General features: G+C 41.2%; 2 protein-coding genes across 3 annotated transcripts in view; both read left to right on the forward strand.

Annotated features, from left to right (window-relative positions):
- Positions 1-536: 536 nt before the first annotated feature.
- On the forward strand, positions 537-5,121 carry LOC308079743 (chymotrypsin B-like; the record flags this gene model as incomplete). The annotated part of the gene is made up of 7 exons (XM_080421332.1): positions 537-588; positions 954-1,057; positions 1,617-1,696; positions 2,808-2,892; positions 3,429-3,609; positions 4,434-4,567; positions 4,960-5,121. 7 exons carry the CDS (start codon positions 537-539, stop codon positions 5,119-5,121), a joined length of 798 nt encoding a protein of 265 aa, XP_080277458.1.
- A 5,889-nt stretch (positions 5,122-11,010) lies between these two features.
- chchd3a (coiled-coil-helix-coiled-coil-helix domain containing 3a) overlaps positions 11,011-19,730 on the forward strand; it is a 153,374-nt gene continuing 144,654 nt past the window's right edge. The window contains exons 1-3 of one of the 2 annotated variants that reach the window (XM_080421852.1): positions 11,011-11,306; positions 14,703-15,017; positions 15,621-15,813. In XM_080421852.1, the coding sequence (XP_080277978.1) occupies positions 11,226-11,306; positions 14,703-15,017; positions 15,621-15,813 (589 nt within the window). In that variant the 5' untranslated portion in view covers positions 11,011-11,225. Of the gene's footprint in view, positions 11,307-14,702; positions 15,814-19,730 lie in introns of both variants that reach the window. The other variant, XM_080421851.1, reaches the window with a different exon arrangement.

The following is a 19,730-nucleotide window of genomic DNA, read 5'->3' on the forward strand; positions in this document are numbered from 1 at the left end:
GCGGTAAGCTCATTTCCATCTGTAGTCATTGACTTTGGTACCTGTCTAAAGTCACTGAAATTGCGTGCATTGTGGATGCATAATACATAATGAACATAATTCTGTCTGGATAAGGATAAAGGCTGGTTACACATATTTAGACGTACACGGCGTAGGACACATACCTAGAAACATACTTAGATATAGGACACATAAAGTAGGACGCATACTGTAGCTAAATCATTTTTAAATGTAATTGAAATTGCACTCAAGTTTTCCGCTCATAAAAAAAAGGTTTCTGAACAGGGGGAAAGTAGATATGTCATTTTCAGTGTGTGCTATATTTATCCGAGCGGTTCACTTTAGCCCTGAGAACTGGCAGCTTGCTTTAGCCTGATAAACACCTGATGCAGGTGGAGTGTTTTTGCACCAATAACCTCAACGTTCAGCTGAGGTGGAAAAAGCCTGGCCTCTGATTGGTGGATATGGAGAGGCTTTTGGGGATAAATATGGACCCCCCTGGTCCCAAGTTCACAGTTCAGTGTCACATTGTCACAATGGCTTTCCTGTGGATCATCTCCTGCCTCGCTTTCGTCAGCGCCGCTTACGGTAAGGGAAGCCTGGACGGCCCTCGTTCAGCCATTTAAAATGTGGATTTTGTTGCAGTGAAGAAATGTACCGTCTTTGCCTACAGAACCTGTTAAAACTCTTAATGAAAATGCAAAGATTGCACACAAAGATGCACTTGCTCCTACAAATACGCGTTGACTAATTAGGATGATTCAGATGAAAGTACAGTATAGAGTTTGGGAAGAGGAGGGGAGGAATGAGTGTAACTATAGTTTTAACTATATATACATACATACCCCTATATGTATGGGATATGGTCCAGTCCAGTATTATCTTATTTCCAGGTGATGATTACATTAGATTTGATAGTCAGGAATGTGACTATGTTTTCTCCTCGTTGGCAGGCTGCGGTACCCCCGCCGTTGCCCCCCAGGTGACTGGTTATGCCCGCATCGTCAACGGTGAGGAGGCTGTGCCACACTCCTGGCCCTGGCAGGTGTCCCTGCAGGTGAGTGACTGTCTGTACCTGCCTGTGACAAGATCAGACTTCAGCCGTTAGATTTCAAATGGTTTGATATCAGTATAATGCTAAAACTCCCTCCTCACAAGACCATGAAAGGCCACAATGCATCTAATTACACACACCATCAACACTATATTCTCACTACAAGAATCACTTTATCGCACATAATCTTGAGACATACTCATGGTTGGTAAAGAGACTTTACATGGTACCTTGGTATGTTTAAGCTTAAATGGATAGTTCACCCAAAACATCGAACTATCGATTAGTCACCCCATGGAGACTTGAATTCATGGATTTTTTTTTTTTTTGTCGCATTCCTAAGCCAATAATTTGATGACCAGCGGACCGGTACTCACCAGTTCTGGTAGGAGACACAAAGGAGACTCTTTGTGTCTCCTACCGGAACCGCTGCTGGTCATCAAATTATTGTCTTAGGAATGCGACAAAAACTAAAAAATCGATAGACTAATCGATAGATAGTCATTTTGGGGGTGAACTATCCCTTTAACATCTAATCCCCTCCATCTCCATGTTACCTCAGCAATCCAACGGCTTCCACTTCTGCGGAGGTTCCCTGATCAATGAGAACTGGGTTGTCACCGCTGCCCACTGCAATGTCAGGTCAGTATCTGAGTCCTTTTGATTGATTGATTGAATTTTTTATTAGGCAAAAGAATGTAAAACAACACAGTTACATTTATAATGCTTTTGTCTAAAAGGTCCGGCCAAAAAAGTCCTTGCGGACTTGTTTCCGTTGGGGTCCTTGAATTAATTTCATAGACATATATAGTAGCAACCAAACAGTTCAAAAATCAACATGAAAATACAGATAATACAGAAAAAAATACCACTATGTACAAAAAAGGGGGGGGGGGGGAAGCATGGAAAAATAAAAATTATATACAAAAAAGCATGAGGAAATACAAAATATGTACAAAAAAGAGGAGGGGGGGGGGGTACTAGTACTAGCTCCTCTTTCGGCCTCCAGAAAGATGAGTTTTTAGGGCTGTTTTGAATGAGCCCAGCGAACTGCATTTTTTGAGGGATGGGGTTAGACTATTCCATTCCTTGGTAGCTGTGCTATAGAAGGAGAATTTGCCCATGTTGATTTTTGCCCATGTTGCCTCATGCATATACACTGTTTGTTTATATGTCTGTGTCCTGTCTGTCTTTAGTCATGCACACAATCAAATTGCCTTTGCATAATAAATAGACACTTTTATATATAATACTGTCTTATGAGATTACATCTTATAACATTACATCAGTGGTGGAAAGTAACTAAGTGCATTTACTTAAGTACTGTACTTAAGTACAATATTGAGGCATTTGTACTTTACTGGAGTAATTCCAATTTCCAATACTTTTACCTCTCCACTACATCCAAATATTGTACTTTTACTCCACTGTTTATTTGAAAACTTTAGTTTCTAGTTACTTTGTAGATTTGGATTATTATTACAAAACATACATTAACCACTTCAGCCCTATATACATTTCGGCCATTTGAAAATAGTATATTTTGACACCAATGCTTTTGTACTTTTACTCAAGTAAAGTTTGAATTCCGTACTTTTAGTTGTAACAGAGTATTTCTACATTGCAGTATTGATACTTTTACTTAAATCAAAATTTTGATTACTTTTTCCACCACTGGATTACATTTTATAAGAGATAGCCTAGTTAACACAGAGAAAGAAATGAATTGTCCATTGATGCTATTTAATTTCAGGACCTACCACCGTGTGATTGTTGGAGAGCACGACAAGGGCTCCTACTCCACCACCGAGGACACCCAGATCCTGACCCCTGCCAAGGTGCCAAATACACTAAAATAAAATAAGAATACAATAACTAAAGCTAATTTAACCCATGGGCTAGTCAATAAGCTAACCAGTCAGCTTTTGATTGATTGATTTTGATTGTATACTTTATTAGCAGTTTGCAACAAAAAAAGCACAGGAAAGTATAGTTACAAGTACTGGTCTGCTAAGAGGATTTTAAACCCAAGAAAGCCCATGGCTTGTTTCCATTAGGGTCCTTTGTACTCAATTCATCGAAACATTTAATGACAGGCAAATATACAGTACTATGCGAAACATCGTATTCACAGTTTGAAAACAAAAACAAGAATATGTACAGTAAACCGTACAGTAAAGTACATTTTGAATTCCAGACTTTTACTTGTAAACAGAGTATTTATAAATTGCAGTCTTGATACTCTTACGTAAATAAAAGAAAATTCCACTACTGCACGCAAGACTTGCATCTTCCGTAATTGCTCTTCACTCCTTCACATGAATCCCTGTTTTTTTCTCCTTCTTCCACCCTTCCATCTGTTTGTCCCCATCAGGTGTTCACCCACCCTGCCTGGAACCCTCGCACCATCAACAACGACATCTCTCTGATCAAGCTGTCCACCCCCGCTCGCCTGACTACCAACGTGTCCCCCGTCTGCCTGGCCGAGTCCAGCGATGTCTTCGCCCCTGGCATGACCTGCGTGACCTCCGGCTGGGGTCTGACCCGCTACAATGGTGAGACCCCCTCTCTCTAATCTCCACTGCTGTCCTAGCAGAGCTAATAAACTAAATTCATTTCATTCGTGTATCCGTATGCATATCCTTTATGAGGGAACATAAACAAATAATAAAAGAATAAAATAAAAATAAAATAACACAAAAAATAAATAAAAAAGGGCTGGGGGGAGCTTAGGCTTTGTTGTGTCATTTTGGTAAATAGGTCTTTCTGTTTTCTTTTATTTAGTTTTTGTTTCTGAATACTTTACCTTTTTTTTTTTATTAAAGAATCTTCCAAAATACAGTATAGTCCTTCTAGTGGTTCATTAACGTTAAAGGAAGGGTAAGTGATTTAATGTACTTTGGTTAAAATAAGTGTTAAATAGCTCTATATTCTGCTAGTACTCATTGCTATATAGTGTTTGTTCAGTAAAAGGAGTCTCCCATGTCTCTCCAGCTCTTTATTAAACATAAAATGCATTTTCAGTACTCTCTCCTGATTGGCTTAAATGTTTACACCTACCTGAAAATGTACTATATTCTGTTTACTAAAGAGCTGGAGAGACCCTATGACCGAACAAACGCTCTGTAGCAATGATTACTATCAGAATATAGTACTTTAACCTTTAACAAAAACAAAAAAAATACCCAAGAATATCACTTACCCTACCTTTAAATAATCAAGTTACATTTATTTGAAAGACAGGGAGCCCATATTTTTTCCAATAACTTGTCCTTTCCTTAAATTTTTTAAGCCTTCTCCATAAAGGGTTCATTTGTTTTTACTTAACTTTCTTGATGTTTGTTTAATTAGTAAACTCTCCCTCTCTCTCTCTCTCCAGCCCCTAATACCCCCAACAAGCTGCAGCAGGCTGCCCTGCCCATCCTGTCCAAGGAGCAGTGCAAGAAGACCTGGGGAAGCAACATCTCTGACGTCATGATCTGCGCCGGAGCTGATGGTGCTACCTCCTGCATGGTGAGACCTGCTCCCCCACCAGTGGTGTAAAGTAACTGAGTGCATTTACTCAACTACTGTACTTAAGTACAATTTTGAGGTATTTTTTACTTTACTGGAGTATTTCCAATTTTCTGTACTTTTACTTCTACTCCACGACATCTCAGAGGCAATTAATCAGTGGCTATAGAATTAGCAGCGTGGCAGTCCAGGCACCCTAGGCTGCAATGCCAGCTTGACAGCGAGTCGCGGGTTCGACTCCCGTTCCCAACGACCTCTGCTGCGTGTCACCCCCCCATCTCTCTCTCTCCATTTCCTGTCAGCCTACTTTCCCTATCCCTCTCTAATAAAAGGCATAACAAATATTTATATATACAAATTGTAACGTTCCTGTCTTGCTGTGATCTTCCTAGGGTGACTCCGGTGGCCCCCTGGTGTGTGAGAAGGACAACATGTGGACCCTGGTCGGTATCGTCTCCTGGGGAAGCAGCCGCTGCTCCACCACCATGCCTGCCGTCTACGCCCGCGTCACCGAGCTCCGTGGCTGGGTGGACCAGACCCTGGCTGCCAACTAAAGAGATCAACCAAGACTTCCTACTTCACCACCAACCCAGCCTCATCTTGAAAACATGACACTAGCTGGATGTTGATTATGCTGAAGTTAAATAAACTCTTAAAAGAAGAACTTGGTGTTGCTGTGTATTGATCATTCTCAGATTATGGCCTGGGCAAACTTGGTTGCTTGTAATGTTTGCTACCCAAGAAGATGTTATGGCTGCATTTTGTGTCTAGATAAGAGCTTGTGGAAAATGATTAATTATCACTATTAAATGCCACCCTTTTAACATTGCCCTATTACAGTGCCACCAGGAGGCAGATTTTTGCAAAACATTTAGTTTTTATATTACTCCTACAAATGTATTCCAAACATCACACAGTCGGTACACAATATTTCTATAGTCAAGTGATCAAGACCGATCCGTCCAATTTTCCATATTCCATCCTGATTGGTGAATTCCGAACATTGCTGGCCAACAATAACGTACCTGACCTGTGCTCCGAGAAGCACCTTTTCTAGTATTTATTGTGGGTTCGCTGCAGAGCGAGCACACTAATGTTCTTGCTGCTTTATATTTATTGTGGGCTCGCTGCAGAGCGAGCCATAACTCCAGTTCGCAACATGCTACAGTCGAGTGGACTTAGACCACCAATAGCAACGGGCTGTAATTGCTGGAGCCCTGCCCCCTCTGTTTTCCTATTGGTTGGGGATTTAAACAGCCATAACTCCAGTTCGCAGCATGCTACAGGCTCAAAACTTGATGTGTGGACTTAGACCACCAATGGGGAGGCCCCAACCCCTCTGTGTTCCTATTGGCATATAATTAATATAATATAATTAAATATTTCACTTTTTTCCCCCACAGAATAAAATGTTTTATGGTCATGATTCACCAGGACCCTGGATGGCTTGATTTTAGGCTTAAAATAATTGATATAAATATTCTTAGAAATCTCTATGGGAAGAATGCATGGACTATTGTTGAGTGGAACGAGAAAATGGCCGCCACTGCTATGCCCTATAGGGACACCCTCTGTGTTCCTATTGGCTGGGGTTTAAACAGCCATAACTCCAGTTCCCAGCATGCTAAAGGCTTACAAATGTATAACATAATAATATAATATAAATGTAAAGGATGGGAGTTTAAAATCTGCATTTTATTAAAGACAGGCTAATCGTATGTATTATTTTGGATAATAATATATGTAGGGAAATACTATGCCAATACTATGCCAAAATAATACTATGCCAAAATAATTCATGCCTTTTTCATAGAGCTCAATGAGTTTGGTCACCACCTGCAGGCAACAGGCTTCTGTCTTTTCCCACATTTGTTTTACACCAAGAGAAAGGCTTGAATTATTAAACTGTTTTTGTGTATATGAGTCACACTTCCAGGCTTCTCTACTACTGTATCAATGCCTCTAGAGCTAAAGTAAATACATTAAAAAACATGCCAGTGGGCTGCCCTGTTGGCACCCTGGCATTATGCAGTCAGAACCAGAGACACAGTGCAGACTATAGTTGTTACCACAGCAAGTGACAAATATTGTCAGAGGTTATAGTCTCTGCTGTGTACAGTAAGGCCAGATTCTAGATGGTTGCCTCCACCGTAGGTGTGTGAATGTGTGTATGAATGTAACACACATGTGTATATATATATATATAATTATAATATATACAGTTATACAAATATTATACAGTATAATAATAATAATAATAATAATATAATAATATATCATTAAAATCAGTAGCCTATTGGATGAAGGTGATCCCGAAGAACAAGAGACCCCACTGTGATGGTGGTGATGATGATGATGATGATGATGATGATGATGATGATGATGATGATGATGATGATGATGATGATGATGATGATAGCCTCTATATTAATATAGTCCACAGTTACACATTTAGTAGGAGTTGGAGGCAGTGACATGAAAAGAACAAGAGAGAAACTCTGCCGTTCACTGTATAGCCTAACACTTCTCCGAATCTGATTCCCCCGAGGCTGATAAAAAGGATGCTTGAACAGAAGAAGAAAGAAGAAGAAGAAGAGAGACAGTGTGCGTCAGCAACTTAATGGTCTCCCCTCATTTAGAACATATAGTGCTGCTGGATTTGGTGGGACTTTCGCTGTATCTCTGACAATCTCTGCTGTACCGGAGAGAATAGGAGAGGCCATTGATTCTGGGGAGGAAGGGGTCGATCCCCGGCAGCTTGAGCCCTGATTGATGCTCCGGTGGACTGAGCAGATAACATTGTGGGCGATATCTTTGTGTCCCCCATCCGAAAAAAGAAACAATCACCCTGTCATCCGGGAGACACTTTCTTTTCCTTTAAAGGCGCCTTAGCTTCCCAGGGCCAAGTCTAATATAGAAGTTCTTATCACTCCTGCTCTTCTGCAGCCAATGTCCCATCAGTCCAGCTAATCTACTGGGCCTGGCTGCGCTCTCCAATAACCCTGTACCAAGGTTATTTTTTTTCCAGCTTTAAATGTCTGTTTGGACTGACTGACAAGAGGGGGGGGATACAAAAAAAAAGATAGCTGTAGTCTTTATGGAGCTAATCCTTGATCTATCACTGTATACAATTGGTAATTGCCTATCCATATCTATAGTAGGCTATTAGGTCAGTGCTTCTCAACCTTTTCAGGCCGCCCTCCCCCCCAATGAATCATATTTGGACTGGGGACCCCCCACCCTGACAAGCAATTGGAATTGTAGGAGTTGATGCATTACATTTTGTTTAATTGTGAAAATAGCCGATTTACATGCTCACAACGCCTCGCAACGCAACTGCTATTTTCACAACTTCTACCTCTAATATTTGAAAATTTGGCCAATACCATTTTTAATTAAAAAATTATTAAAAATGTCTTAAAAGTCCTACAGTAGAACAGTACCCTGTATACACTTATACTGTATGTTGGTTTGTTTACTGTTGAGTGAGAAAACAGTGTTGCACATTAACCATTTGGGGACCCCCCTGGGCCCGAGCCACAGTTTGAGAACCACTGGTAAAGGCTACATTGCATACTGTATTGTAGCATCAACAGTTAGGGACTTTGGAGACTTCCCTGCATGCCTTGTGCCGCACACACTTTTGTGTATTGTTTATTGTCAGTTTATTAAATTGTTATTTGGTATGGGAATGCATTGGGGTGGAATGTATGTGTGTGTGCTATGTTTTAGATTATATCATGTATCTTATTTGTTTGTGGGGGAAACACCACGAGCAAAGGGGGAAATTACATGGAAAACCCCCTTCCCTTCAGCGCTCAATCTGCTCATGAGTCAGTTGGTTTGATGTAATATGTAATAGATTTGTCCCACTTATGTCAACAATGAATGTTGCAATAGTCTGTTGAAGGACACAACGGTTCTATTGCAACATGTATTTTCCTTACTTTTTTTTCGCATGCATAGAGGTACCAAAATCAGCCAAAAAAATCCTTTGTAACAATTTTTCATATGAGATATAGCCATTTTAAGCTCCCGGAAGCCATCTTTAACACCATCTTATAAATGACGCCTTTCCAGAAGATATATTTTCCTATATTTTAATGTGTTCTTAAGCATGTAGAGGTACCAGAATCAAGTGAAAAAAAATTGTAAGCATTTTTGCAATTGAGTAGCTCGTTTAAACTCCCGTTTTGGGAAAAAACTCGCCATTTTGGCCGCCATCTTGAAAATGAAGCGTTTCTGGAATATATGTTTTCCTACATTGTTTGTGTGTTATTAGGCATACCTCGAGGTAGGCCTACCACAATCAATCGAAAAATATTTTGTATAATTTTTTTCCCAATATTGCTCACGTCTTTGGGTCTAAAAAAATTAACCTCGGCAAGGCCAACGGCTTCACAATAAAAGTGAGTGACAATGTTATCACAAGAAAAGAGGAAATTACCTACCTAGGTTCCATTTTAGAGGCAAATCTTTCCAGTGATAAAATGGCAACTAGAGAAATAAAAATAGTCAACCAAAGAACAAGATTTTTGTACTGGACCTCCTCCCTGGACAGTAAGAATACTTTGAGGACTCTAACAGGAACACTCATCCAAGGTTACTTCAACTATGCATGCACCGCATGCACCTCATGGTACCATAGCACCACAAAGGCTTTAAAAGCAAGACATCCCAAAACAAACTGGTAAGGCTGCTTCTTGGCCTTACATCTAACTCATTTAACCCCTGCTCACTTTGCTATAGGGTCGGATGGCTCAGGGTAGAGGACAGGGTACAAAAACTTGCAATGGGCCTGGTCTACAATATACACTACACCACAAAGACACCCATATCTGTCAAAATACTTCACAAATGTCAATGAAGTGCACAATCACAGCACCAGAGGGAGCTCCACAAATCACGTCCAACCCAGATTTGGCTCCAACAAGGGGCTAAATTCGTTCTCCTGCTATGACACAAAAATGTGGAACACCCTACCTACAGTTGTAAAGGAGTGTAAATCCCTACTCACCTTCAAAACCTTCAAAAGAGCACTTACAGGTGGCTGCAATTCGAAACTGGCCTCTGTAAAAGTCAAGCTTGAATTATCCTCTTTCTATCTGCAAAGTTTGTGTTTCATAAAAATCCACCTTAGATGTGTTTTGAGCTACTTTCTGTCAATGCATTCTGTGCAGGTGATTATTAAGTTTGGAAACGCTCATTTTCAATAACGCAACGTCTTGCATTATGTGCAATTTCGAAACAGCTAATACGCAGGACCATTGAGTGATTTCCAACGAGCGTTTCCAAACTCCAACACTATGCTGCTCAATGTTTTGCCACTCAGTCTAGCTGAGGGGGGTGTGTCCAGGTGGAAAAGTGTTGCATTTGCATACTCACATTTTGACTATTATTATCATTATTATTATTATTAGTAGTAGTACTAACATTATTATTATGTAATAACAACAACAACTACTACTACTACTACTCCTACTACTACTACTACAACTACTACAATAATAATAATCATAACTTTTTTTTTTAAGACCCTCCTTTTTTAGATTGTTTTATGCAAATGTGTTTATTCCATACTGAAGCACTTTGAGGTTTGTTCAAATGTAAAGTTCAATACAAATAAAAGGTATTATTATTATTAATTATTTATAATAAGGGTAATGATAATAATACAAATAATAATAATAATAATTATTATTATTATTAATTATTATTATCATCATTATTATTGTTATAATTCAAAGAACCTCGCAACCTCGCAGCCAATGGAAACCCCTCATGTACAAAGCATGATCGCTGCATGCTCTCCTCTAGCCCTGAAACATGACTGTCATACCATGACAGTCATGGCACTACTTGTTCTTGTTTTTTGAAAATGTTAAATTTACAACCATTACATCTACATAAAGGTTCAACTTTCAAATATAAAGTGCTTACCCCACGGCCACAAATATAACAAGTTAAAGCGCCTGGGTTTAAGTACCCATATCTTCCGTATTGTTCAATAAAAAGCTGCTTAATCCGATCACCGGCCATTTTCTCCGAATTTTCTCCATATGCTTTCAACTGCGCGCTCTTATCGGTTGGAAGGTGTATTGCATTTTGATACATCATGAAGAATTAAAAAAAAAACGGAAATGGCTGGCGATCGGATTAAAAAGCTTTTTATTGAACAACACAGAAAATATGGGTACTTAGACCTGGGCGCTTTAACTTGTAACATCTGTGGCCGGGGGGTCAGCACTTTATATTTGAAATATAAACGTTTATGTAGATGTATACTGGTCTGGTTATAAATGTAACATTTTCAAAGAACGGGAACAAGTAGCGCCATGACGCTTGTGACAGACGAGCGTCATCATGTGAACCATGGCTAGCTCTCCTCCAATGAGAGCTGGCTTTATTCACACAACGTCATGCTAAGGAAGTGGCCGGTGGCTCTGTGCTCTGTGTGTGTGTGTGTATAGTGGATACAGTGTGTATGTTCCACAGTGCTGGGCCCCAGCCAGCGGCACCTTGCTACATTGTATCCACCCTGTCTGCTGTCTGTGTGTGTGTCTGTCTCCCACCGGCTCCAGAGACATAACGGTCCCCCACAATAAATACCCCCACGTGGAGGAGAACCCCCGGGGTTCCACTGATCTGATCTGAGACCATGGGGACCAGCAACAGCACGCGACGAGTCTCGTTCGAGTCTGACGAGAACGAGAACATCTCTGTGGTGAAGGGCATAAGGGTTAGTTATCAATATACAGTATCTATATATCTGTTGTTATTATTAATGATGGTGATTATAGATAATAGACTGTGTTGTGCACCATGTCGATGTGACTGCGTTTCAGCTGCACGGGGTGTTATGAGTGGCAGACACGTTGAATGTCATGAATGTTATGAATGTTATGTAAGGTGTGTGTGTGTGTGTGTGTGTGTGTGTGTGTGTGTGTGTGTGTGTGTGTGTGTGTGTGTGTGTGTGTGTGTGTGTGTGTGTGTGTGTGTGTGTGTCTGGTTCTGGTACATGTGTAAGCTGCCCTCTGTGATGTTGACGTTTGGTTGAACTTGAACCTGACAGTCATGCGTCAGGTTCAAGGTGGGGGGGTTAAGACAGCATCACAATCCTTTTAACCACTTTGTCCATGTATTGTGTTGTCTATTAAAAAATAGCAGATCTACAAGCTCGCACCGAGCTTGTAGATCTGCTATTTAAAAAAAAAAAGATTTTTGGAAAATAGCTACAATGTTTTGATAATTTTTAATAATTTATATAATGTTTTAAACACAAAACATCTCTTATGGGGTTCCCCTTCCCTGGCACAAAACCTTTTCAGATGGGAGGGTCCAGCGGCAAAATACATATCAATTTGGGGGTCCTTGAAACATTGTTCTCCATCTATATTGAAGAGGATATAATTCTTTGACAGGTCCGTTCATGAAAGTCCTTGTGGTCTTGTTTCCAATGAGGGCCTGTGAGCAATTAGGGGTTAAGAGTCTTGCTCAGGGACAAATTTCATTTCATCGACACATTTGCTGGCCTGGCCTGGAATCGTACCTGGGGCAACCAGGGCTTCTGGCTCCCTAGGCGGGCTCACTAACCACTCAGGGGTGCATTTCTCCTTTCCGACATGTCGCCTTTCCGACGTTGACGAACCCTATACCTAACCCTAACCCTAACCATAACCGCACGCGGAAGCCACTAGTCGGAGTGGTGAGATGTCGGAATGGAAGGAGCACCCCACCACTCAGCTATGGCCGCCCCATCATCTAAATGCGATTGACTGAATGACATGAATAAGAACAATTAAATTAGACCTTCCAGGAGAAACATGACATGTTGTGTTATTGTTGTGTCATTCAGTCAAATGCCTTGTATTCTAACTTGTCTTAAATGGAACCAGATAATATCCTACAGCAGGTGTCTTCAACGTTTTTCAGGCCAAGGACTAGTCTGAGGTTCTCCTCAGACTAGGTATGCTATGGGTTCAAGTGGTTAACGTAAAAACAATTATCCTATCACACAAAGATTTGGCGGCCCCCCCTGTGGTAACTCTGAGGACCCCCTAGGGGTCACGGACCCCCTGTTGAAGACCCATGGTGTATACTGTACGTGTATGATATATAATGTTTTAGGTACGTACCACCAGTTTTTCCCCCGGTACATTAATGGGGGGGGGGTCATTTTATCGTCTACTCAGGCTTTTGGGAGAACCCCAGACAGTTTTTAAGTTGCTTGATTCAGTATTTAGATATTTGATATTAATTTTATCAGACACGCCCCCTTCCTATACAAACCCATTGTAACTTCAAACTCCATTTTAACCATGTTAGATTCATCAGAAACACCCGTCCTTGGTTCTGGTGACTGACATTGTCCTTCTAATACGTGAGGAGACCGTGTTTTCTAAATGACTTTATTCCTTTATTTTTTATATTTTTGGGGGAAAATGGAAAAAAGAAATGAATGAAAAAACGAATCGAAAAAACACGGCCCCTCACGTATTAGGAGGGCAGGATGAGTCACCAGAACCAAGGATGGGTGTTTTTGATGAAAAAAATTGAGTTTGAAGTTATAATGGGTTTGTATAGGAAGGGGGCATGTCTGATAAAATGAATATCAAATATCTAAATACTGAATCAAGCAACTTAAAAACTGTCTGGGGGGGCTCACAAAAGCCTGAGTAGACAATAAAATGACCCAAAGCTTTTTTTTAAAGTGAAATATCCCTTTAAATAAATCCCACCAATAATCGCATCGCAGAGATTTTAATTTATCGTGAAATCGTCCTCCACTGGGATCAAGTCACCTTTTGCTGAGCTGCATATCCGGTGCCACTTGAACCCTCTAGAATTGGTAAAATGCACCTGTAAAGAACGTACTGGATACAGTCTTTTTTTCACTCTCTAAAATCTCTTTGCAAAACATTTTGGCAAATGTTCCACCGCAGACTATGGATGGTGGGGTTCAAGTGGTTCACAAAAGTGGCATTTTCTTTTGTTGTTCCTGGATTCTCCTACTTCTCCTAACACCGCCTCTCATGTCCTTCATGCCAGATGTTGTTCATTAGGGCTGCACCATGTTAGGAAACCATGCCATATGCAATAATATTGTTTAATTTTGGATGACGATTAGGCCTGACACAATTATTACATCATCGTCTAATTGCATTTTTTTTTTAGATAATCACAATTATTTTGCATAATCGTTGATATTTAAAAACAAATCTGAATTAGCAGATCTACAACGTGTCACTTTGTGACACGTTGTAAGCTTGTAGATCAGCTATATCTGCTGCAGCCGTGCTACTAGCCGTGCTACTCATAGTTGGAACATGACCTTGTGGTCGAAGGACGGGTGCTCCACCGACTGAGCTACCCGGACACAGCCCTGTACTGCCCTATTGTTCATAAAAAGGGTGATTTTGCAGAACATTGCTTACTGTTATGTTGCACTCAGGGGTGATGTGATGAGCAGTCTCTGTAATGTAACCTTACGTAGCTGTGTATGTTGTCCATCCATCAGAGGTGATTGCTACAGCAGATACCCTGGACAAGATGTTGACAACAGCAGCTTTAGCTTTTTGTTCATAAAGGGCTGGTATAACCTTCTGGCTGAAATGCGGAGGTGAAGGAATCTCATATCTCGGCTCAGTGACCTTCGATGTGTTTAAATCCTCTGTTATCGACAACAACATTGGATCCACTGGCATAAAAAACGCCAGTAGTGTTTGTTATTGCTTTGGCCCAATCTGAACTACCAGCGAAAGGCTGTTTAAAAGTCCATGGGAGCTACGTCCTGTGTGTACCATTACCCCTAATATATTTATATGTACGGTATGTGTACAATACCTGTATGTTTATATGTACAATTATAATGCAAATATTGGCTACCTGACTGTCTGTATGCATGGGATGTGTTTGTGTGTCTTAGAGGGGTTTTGATTGATTTATTGATTGATTGATTGAATACTTTATTAACAGTTTGCAAATTGTACGGAGGTACAGTTATACAATAATGCTAAAAGGATAACACCAACTATGTGTATGAAGTTGTTTGCAGAACTTTAAATCAACTTTAAACTACTTTAAATAGTCATCATTCTATCACTGAAACATTCTCTTACTCTTTTTTTTTTTGCAGCTTTCCGAGAACGTCATCAACCGCATGAGGGAGCCATATCCTGCTCCCCTCCCCCTCCGCACGCCTCCCTCTCCTCCTCCTCCCCCCGCGGTGTCCTCCACCACCCCACCACCACCACCTCCTCCCTCCGCCACCCCATCACCACCTCCCTCCATCGCCACCCTCAGTCCCTCTGCGCTCCTGCAGCCCGTCTCTCCCTTCGACCCTGTCACCTCCTTGCCTCCTCCTCCCGTAGAGCCCCCTGTACTCCCACCTGTACCCCCACCCGCCACAGAGATGGTGGCTCCTCCTCCTCCTCCTCCACCCATGGAACAGGTAGAAGTACCCGCCATCACCACAGAGATGGTACTCACATCTCCTCTTGCTCCTGCTTTTGAGTGTGAGGCAGCGCCTCCGGCTGTCGAGCTGGTAACCTCACACCCCGCTCCCATTGAATCCCTGGCTGCTCCTCCTGCTCCGGTGGAGGTGGAACCCATAATTGTGCTTGCTCCACCTCTGCCTCCCGTAATTGAACCACCCTCCTCCCCTGTACTCGAATCTGTTCCTTCTCCCGTACTCGAACCTCTCCCTGTACTTGAATCTGTTCCTCCTCCTCCCGTAATTGAACCTGAATCTGTTCTTCCTCCGCCTCCTCCCGCAATTGAGCCCATGGCTCCTCCCCTTGTAATTGAACCCGTTGCTCCTCCCCCTGAGCCTGAACCCATATCATCTCCACCTCCCGCCATCATAATTGAACCCGTCTCCTCCTCCCCTGCTATTGCCCCGCCTCCTCCTCCTACCCCTCAGCCTCCAATGGAAGCTTTGCCTCCTCAGCCCGCTCCTGCTGCTGCTCCTGCTGCTGATTCTGCTGAGCAAGTCGCTGCGCCTCCCCTGGATGAATTTGTTGCTCCTAGTGAACCAGCTGCACCTCCTCCTCAGCCCACGGTGGAACCAGTAGCTCCTGCTCCTGTCCCCGATCCAGTGGATGCCCCCCCGGAGCCTGCGGTGGCCCCTACGGAGCCTGAGCCTGCAGTGGCTCCTCCAGAGCCTGCAGTGGCTCCTCCAGAGCCTGAGGTGGCGCCCTCAGAGCCTGAGGTGGTCCCTGAGCCTATAACTGCTCCGGCACCAGCTGGTGAGTTCAAAAACCATTATGATGAACTTGGTACACTGTATGCTAACATTTATGTAGTAGGTGCAGTTTTTGTTAGGGCTGTCCTCAAATAAATAAGTTCTTAGTTGACCATTAGTCAATTAAATTTAAATAAGTTCTTAGTTGACCATTAGTCATAGGAATGTGTCGACTTATCGATTAGTAAATTAACAAATGTGTCAAATTGTGTTTGCTGCACACAACAGAGTGGGTGATATGAGACAGGACACGTGACTCAGACAAGGTGCGACGTCACACAGTGAGCGCCAATCAATCAGAGCCTTAGTAAATGAAAGCAGGAGGTGTACAGGGACGTTAAGTGAAGCCAAACGTCCCATCAGTGAGGAAGTGACTTTCTTGTTGTTTTCATCCCTGGTGCATTTGGTATGCGTACTCTTAGATCACCCAAATTCTGGAGGATCAAACGTATGCATAATTCATATACGATATGGAATACTGAATGAGGGCAAAGATAGAGCAAAGCAAAAAATACTTTAAAGGGATATTTTAGAAAAAAATTATTGACGTGTTGAACACAGATTTGTCTGTGGATTTAAACCACACCATGGGACAGGAACTTTAATATGTGATTGCATCAAGCCTACCCAAATTATTTTGGGGGGTCCCCAGATGATTAGCTTAATGTGCAACATGTTTTTTTCACTCAACAGTAAATAAACCAACATACAGTGTAAGTGTGTACAGGGTATCTGCACATTTATAAAGTGACAATTTAATGACTTTAACACATTGAATGCCAATCGCGTAGATCTATGCGAACCTATTTAAAGCCGCAGCGTGCCAATCGCGTAGATCCCCCCCCAGGTGCACTTTCGGATTTTTTTTTATCCATTTCCGGTTCCGGTTTGAAGACCGGAAACAGAATTATTTGGGATCGCGTCGGCCCTCGTTCTAATGACGAAACTGAAACTGATTTTTCTTCCTGTAGTTTTTTCTCCTCGCATATCACTGTTTAACGTAATCCGCTCTAACTACAACCATGGAGCTCCGTTTGACACGTGGTTTTCACTGGTAGATTCAGTGAGAAGTCGCCGATGTAAACAGACAGTGCACAGCTCAATCGATTTCTATGGCGACGTGAAAAAAACAAAAAAACAACAATAACACGTTGGCACTGGTGAGTACATTATGAGATTAACGTCTGGCATGGAATGTGTTAAAGACCTTTTTAATACCAAATTGGCCAAATTTGAACAACATTGTGTAAATAGCGGCCTGAAAAGTTTGGGGACCCATGCATTACAATGTCTCTGTCTGCTTGCACTGTCACCTTTTAAATCTCTAATTCTACGTAGTAGTGTTGATTTTGACAGCACATTTTGATTGAGTTTTAGTCATAGTCTTTTGAATAAAATTCTGTTTAGTTTTAGTCATATTTTAGTCATCTGAAATGTTTTAGTCTAGTTTTAGTCGACTATATATCATAAGATTTTAGTCGACTAACTCTACTGTTGATTTATTTTTTTGGCGGGTAGTGATGGCATCGAAATGATTTTCACTTAGCTGCATGCCGAAAATAGCTGATCTACAAGCTCACAACGCGTCGCAGCAATCAACTATTTTCGGTCTATGACACCCGCCGCGCACCCATGATGACTTGTCTTAGTTCTTCTGGATCTCTTCTCCGCTAGTCCCTCCCTAACATTTTAGTCTAGTTTTTATTTGTTGACGAAATTGTCAGTATATTTAGTCATAGTTTTAGTCATCATAGCTTAGTTTTTATTTCGTTTTCGTAAGTGAAAAAAGGTAGTCGACAGACATTTTTGTCAAAGTTTTAGTCGACGAAATCAACACTGCTACCTAGAGCTTTGCAAATAGGTCAGTGAGGGACAACCCTGAACTAATAACCCCGTACCATTCTGGGTTTTTGGAGCAATACTGAAAGTCAACAGGATTTCTCATCAGGCGCTTGGTTAATTAGAGGGAAACATTAGGAAGGAGAGAATTGTCCAGAGTGCAGCCATATAGATTGAATTCTATCAATGTTTACTGTGTGGGCGTTTCTTTGTAAGGCTACCTGAGGATTTGACTCTCAAACTTTTCGATTTTTAATTAGTCTTCGTTCCTCAAAAAATGCACTTCAACTTAGCCTCAGCCATATTATGATACATTGCTATCACCTAACTGTTAATCAAATGATTAATTATTTCTTGTAAGAAGAACGTTAATGAATTGATGCTGCAATTAGTGGCTCTCCATTTTGGCTCAGCAGCACCGTAGCGGTGAACTTAAAGGTGACGTTTTCCCTCCTTCAGATTGGAGGACCAGTTCACCTCAGAAACCCGCCTACCAGCAGTGGTGGAAAAAGTGCTCAAATGTTTTACTTAAGTAAAAGTATCAATACTGCAATGTAGAAGTAGTCTGTTACAAGTAAAAGTTTGGAATTCATAATTTACTTGAGTAAAAGTACAAAAGTATTGGTATCAAAATGTACTTTAAACTACCAAAAGTAAAAGTACTAAAATATTTGAAAATAGCAGATCTACAAGGCTTGTAGATTGGCTATTTTCAAATAGCCCATAAGATAAAGCTAAAGTGGTTAATGTGTGTTATAATAATTTATATCTGCAAAGTAACTAGTAACTAAAGTTTTCAAATAATTGTAGTTGAGTAAAAGTACAATATTTGCTTCTGAGGTGTAGTGGAGTAGAAGTAAAAGTATAGAGACAATTGGAAATACTGCAGTAAAGTAAAGAAAATCCTCAAAATTTTACTTTTTATTTTTCCAAACAAGATTTAGATTTTTTTAGCATGCTAACTTTCCAGTAATAGAAAGCCTGCAGTTCCTATTCGCTTGGATTCACCATCGATTATGTCACTGGTAGGCAGGCTTCTGAACTGTCCACAGCCCTCCTCTGAGACCCAGACGGGGTAGACAATTATAGGAAGATACGTTGAAAATGGAAAATGGGCGACGTCGTCCTTTAACCCTTTAAGACCGGGAACGCATCTGTGTAATTTTCAGATTTTTTTGGGCTATTCAAAAATAACAGATATACAAGCTCATAGCGCGGCACCGAGTGCCGCGCTATGAGCTTGTAGATCTGCTATTTTTTAGAAACATCATGCAAATTTGTGCAAATCTTTGAATATATATATTTTTTTTTTAAAGCAAATATTTGTAACTCAAATCTTTGCTTCTGGGGATTCCACAAATATCTTCTAAATCCTAACAGTTTTCTATGTCAGTGGTCCTCAAACTTTTTCATGTCAAGGACCCCCCCCCCCCTCCCCGACAAAATTATATTTATTTGGCCGCGGACCCCCATCTCAAAATATTTTGTTCCACCGACTCCCAGAAGCAAAGATTTCAGTTTAATTTCTTTTTGCTTTGAACAACATATATATTCAAAGATTTGCACCAATTTTCACAATAAAAAAAAAAGCAGATCTACAAGCTCGCTATGAGCTTGTATATCTGCTATTTTTGAATAGCCAAATAAATCTTAAAATGTTCCCGGTCTTATTGGGTTAAGAACCAGTTTTTTTATTGTTATAATTTTTTTTAAATAAGCCAATATTGATTCTTTGAGAGAGTTGGTATGTTGGTGTCCTCCATGCCAATGTCAAATGAAGGGCATGTGAGTGGGAGCTGTGTCTGGGGAGTTCGGGGGGGGGGGGCGTGGGAGAAAGTTCTTCTACAGGATGACATCATCAGAGGGGTGCGGGGGCGAGGCTCCCCCATCCTTGACGGTGCACAATTGGCAAAGTAATTAAAAAAGGCCAACTTCTGCTACGCCACACTAACTCCGGTGATTAAAACGACACCTCCGCAGTTTCACACAACAAACCACCGGGTCTCATTAACAGAAGTGTGTGTGTGTGTGTATGTGTGTGTGTGTGTGTGTGCTTTCTTTTGCACATGCGTTTCCTTAGAT

The sequence above is a fragment of the Gymnoscopelus braueri genome (genome assembly GCF_963280865.1).
Source record: "Gymnoscopelus braueri genome assembly, chromosome: 23".
Taxonomy (NCBI): Eukaryota; Metazoa; Chordata; class Actinopteri; order Myctophiformes; family Myctophidae; genus Gymnoscopelus; species Gymnoscopelus braueri.